The 4765-nt window shown below is 37.0% G+C and overlaps 1 protein-coding gene across 1 annotated transcript; it reads left to right on the forward strand.

Annotated features, from left to right (window-relative positions):
- The first annotated feature begins 369 nt into the window (after positions 1–369).
- Positions 370–2095, forward strand: LOC141720936 (uncharacterized). Its single transcript, XM_074523640.1, has 3 exons — positions 370–504; positions 1229–1338; positions 1433–2095. The coding sequence occupies exons 2-3, from the start codon at positions 1283–1285 to the stop codon at positions 1911–1913; spliced, it is 537 nt and encodes a 178-aa protein (XP_074379741.1). The 5' UTR covers positions 370–504; positions 1229–1282; the 3' UTR covers positions 1914–2095.
- The last annotated feature ends 2670 nt before the right edge of the window (positions 2096–4765 follow it).

Consider the following 4765-nt stretch of genomic DNA (forward strand, 5'->3'; position numbering starts at 1 on the left):
AAACTTAATATTAAAATTAAATAAAAATATAATCTATGCATTCATTCATCCATGTACAATAATTTTAAAAATAAAGGGCATCATAAAATCTTACATAAAAATACATTTAGATTTTAATTTTCACACCAAAAATATTTTTTATAAATAAAATTTTCAAAATTATAAGAAAGTATTAGGATCATATAAATTATAATAAAATTCAATGATATTTTAAAATTGTGCATATAGTACGGATTATAAATTAATAATTAATATATAACAATTTCTATAAAAAAAACAGTACTAATGATAAGTTGTAATTTCATGCATGGACCGGATGTTAGAACTATTGGGCTAAAAACTAAACTGGCCCAGCTAATCATCCTATTTTAAGATCCGCTATTTCTCAAAAAAACAAACTCAATTTTAAAACGCGCCAAAGCTCTCATTATAAATACTAGATCCTATTTACAACGACAGTTCCTTGTATCTTTTGGCTCCGTGCTACTTCTCTCTTGATTCCAGGTTAGTTACTTTACAATTACCTATTTAAACATGTTCATGTATATACAAATCATTGTTTTGGACTTTATTTTATAGAAGGTGTTTGATTTAACGCCTCAATGAAATTAGAACACGTTTAGTTTAATGTATATCGTTGTTGATCAATTTGATTCGTTGTTCGATTAATTGCCTCACTAAATTACGTTCGTTTATATTGCTTCTCATCTGTTTGATAAAAGTCCTTTGAAAATCATAGCGAGCAAAAAGTTGTTAATTTATTGCTTTATTTATTGTGTTGTCTGTTGTATTGTCATAACTTTTAGAAGGAAAATCTTTGATTTGAAATAGTTCTGATGTATGTGAGCGTGTTTGCGCGCATTGTTTTTATTGTATCTAGTTGCTATCTATGTCTTTTTGTAATGCCCAAAAATATTAGAGGTCTACATTTTGTTTTGATTGTCATATCCGTATAAACATGTTCAGTGCGTTATATTGCAATGTTTTCAAGTCCTTGCATAACGTTTTTGATCAGAGTACTCTTGAGAACAATTTTCTAAGTATGTGTTTCTGCTTGTGTTTGCGGTTGCTTTGTTTGTAGCTGACCATAGCTTTAATTTTTCCAGGTTTAGTCTTTGCCAGGGTTATATTTTTGACATTAAAAAAATATGCTTTTCACTTTAGTTCCAGTCACAATCATTGAAGGTTTTTTGAGTTTTACATGACTTGACAAATATGTTTTGTTCAGCACACTGAGGTGAGCAAGCTAGTGAAACGAAGACCAGTGAATAATCTTGAATTTATGGAGTGGATGAATCGATACTGTGATTGGGTAGGAAGAGGTGACAAACCACCCAGGTAACGATTAAGCTTGAGTTTATTAATGACTTTGTATTCTGTTAGGTTCTTACATAGGTAACTTCTTAATATATTTATTGCCTGTTCAATGCAGCAAGGTCGGAGCCTATGGGGAGGAAGATACAGAACCGAGGAGATTGGAGGGAGAGAGAGAAAGAGGGAATGGGATAGAAAGCGAGAAGGCTCGTCAGGAAGCTGAGTGGGCCAAATGGAATGCCCGTGAAAGAGCAGCATATGAGGTCCGTAAGAAAGCTTATGATGATGCTCTCCGTAAGAGCGAGAGAGCTGCAGCCTGGAGAGCTCAAGGGAAAGCAGAGGCTGAGGCAAGAAACCTAGCAAAGGCTGAGACCGCAGAAAGAGACAAAAAGGCCAAGGCAGAACTTTGGAAGATGACCGAAGCAAAAGTTAGGGAAGCCAATTTGAAGGCCGCTGTTGCCAGGGCAGAAATTGAAGCACGGCTTGAAGCTGATCTAGATGCCTGCAATCTGGTTGCTGATGTAGCTAAGGAAAAAGCATTTGCACGAGCACAAGCTAGGGCAGCTGCTATAGGGGATGCAGAGAAAAAATTTATGTAACGACAAGTAGAGTATATATCTAGTCAAATTTGCAGATTTAGTGGTATTGGGAGAATGTCTTACTTCTAAGATGGTTCATATATTTCCGAATAGCCAACTAATTTGTGCTTAAATTGCATGAGGTCCAGTTGGTATCATAAGCTCAAATACTACTAATATTAATCATTGTCATTTTATCCGCATTGTTATTGACCTTGGTTTTTTTGGCAAATCCAGTGCGCATTTAGAACAAGCAAAGAATTCTAGGGTAAAAACGATCATGTCTGTATTTGAGGTCAGAAGTTAAAACTTCACTGATCAAGTGCAATCTCTCTATCTATTCTATATCTAGTAGCACAACATGGGGGTTAGATATTATATTCCACATCAGTGTCTATGTCAGCGGCCACGGATGTTGCTACATAGACTTGTATATGCAACTCTTGGACTGCTACATTTCATGTGTTGTAACCTCTAGCCTCCTACACATATTCCCATACAAATATCCAGATGTATCAATCATGGAGTCGCACCATCTGTTCGATTAATAGTGAGAAAAAATTGTAGGTCCTGGTAAGCCTGATTTATTATTAATCTGTTTGATTTTATGTCTCATGCCCTCGTTTATGTTATAATTCTTCCTATTCAAGTGAATGTGGCATACTGATAGCTCTCTCTAAACAAGAACAGAGTTGTCAATTAAAGTGAGCATTTTTGTTTTACTTATCAAGAAATACAACATAGCCCATACATACACTATGTTTTGCTCGGTGATATTAATTTATAGATTACCTATATTATAGGTCAATTGACATTGATATAAAACTTTTGCAGGTTGCAGTATGTACCATTGGTATGTGAAGTTTCACTTGATGACCTTTCTTACAAGCAAAAAATCACTTAGTATAGGTAATTTTATATTTGGCCTTTTTCCGTGCAAGCAAGGACTTGCTAGAGAGAGTGAACATTGCGGTGTCCTCACTGAGCCAAAGACCATGTGAAATTGTTAAATTTTGATACTGCTACCACGCTTGCCTGATTTGATGTTGGCTCATGTTTGTCCTAACCTCAATGGTAAATAGCCTCCTTATTGAAGTTGTGCAGCTGCCATCTAAGTATGAGCGGAAATTAAATAGACAGGAATTGAGTAACAAGACTATCTTAAAATTTTAAAGCTCAGACCTGGAAGTACATTGAGCAATATCAGCCACTTTGCGAGTACATTGAGGCCTGAACAAATATGAAATAATAACATCTTCGGAATGATTGAGAATCTGGTTGAAAAAATAATGTGAATGATGAATAAATAATCTTATTTAATAATAATGAATAAACATTATTATCATTATCCGATAAAACATGAAATATCCGTGAAAACTAGTTATAACTCCTAAGTAAAAGTACTTAGTACCCGGGCTGCTTATGGATTATCCAACCTGTTATAATCGACCCAACCCAATCTAAATTCGGCCGATCAAATTGAACCATCCAAAATCGTGGGTTAATTGGGTTGATTTTTGATTGAGCAGTTTTTTTTTTTAAATAAGTGTAATTCATTAAGCCATCAAACTTTCAGATAATATTGTCTCCAACAAATAAATCGGAGGAGACGAGATTACAACGGAACTATGTAACTCACAAGGTATTCTAGCTATGCTATGAGCAACCTTGTTCGCTTGTTTCCGAACAAAACTAACTGACAAGCGTGCACTACTTCTAAGAATTCCATGGCCATAACTTATAAGATGTCCAATCTCTAGCAAGTTCTGAATGCCCTAATTTATTGCTCGCACACTGATCAACGAATCACTCTCTATCACCACCGGTCCCGTCGCTACTTCTTGTGCCCAGCCTAAAGCTTCGATGACACCTGTTAATTCAGCTTCCCAGACCGAGACCTTCCCTCCAATTCGCCTTACTTTTCCTCTTAGATAACTTCCTCGATAGTCTCTGAGAACCATGCCAACTGTAAAGGAATCTTGCCCTTCGAACACTGATGCATCCACGTTGATCTTCAAACACCCCTCTTCTGGAGGTATCCACTTACTATCACTTCTTAGTTGTTCACCTTCCTGACTAGTCGCAACAACATGACGCATGTTTACTGCTTGCCAGTCCAGAATCTGTTTCCCACTCCAAGATATTGCTACTGCTGGTGTCATGTTCTTATCTTCAAAAATACGTTTGTTTCTCGCAAACCACACCCCCCAGAGCACTTTTGATATCTTGATCAGAACTTCAGTAGGCTCTTTAGCTATGGTCTGCAACAACCAGTCATGACTATACTCCATATCCCATTCTGCAGAATCAATACCATTCAGCTGCCAGCACTCTTTAGCAAACTTGCACTCAAAAAACAGGTGTCTCAGATGCTCAATGTCTCCCACACATCCTGAGCAAGCCATTGGGACTATAATACCTTTACTTCTCAATCTCATTCTGACTGGTAGAGTATTTCTGCAGTATCTCCACAGAAAAACTTTCATCTTATGAGGGATGTCCAGGTTCCACAATCTCCCCCAACCTTTTGACTGTTGCACGCCTTCGTTAACTCGTTGATTTCGACACCATTGACGATACCCTGATCTCACTGTGTACTTTCCATCCTTTGAATGGACCCAGGCAACCCTGTCTCTAGTACTCACTGGTGGGATTCGAATATGCAAAATGGCCTCTGCATCTTCCTCGTTAAAATGAAGTCTTATTCTGTCTGCATCCCATACTCTCCTATTTTCAAGAAACAAATCACAGACTCTCCACCATAGCCCTTGACTAGATGTTTGTTCTTTGTTTATGCAAAAGTCCTCCTTCGTTTTTAACCATCTGTCAGACGCCACATTGATTGACTCTCCATCACCCACAACCCATCTCAA

Source organism: Apium graveolens, chromosome 1, assembly GCF_009905375.1.
Source record: "Apium graveolens cultivar Ventura chromosome 1, ASM990537v1, whole genome shotgun sequence".
NCBI classification, from domain to species: Eukaryota; Viridiplantae; Streptophyta; class Magnoliopsida; order Apiales; family Apiaceae; genus Apium; species Apium graveolens.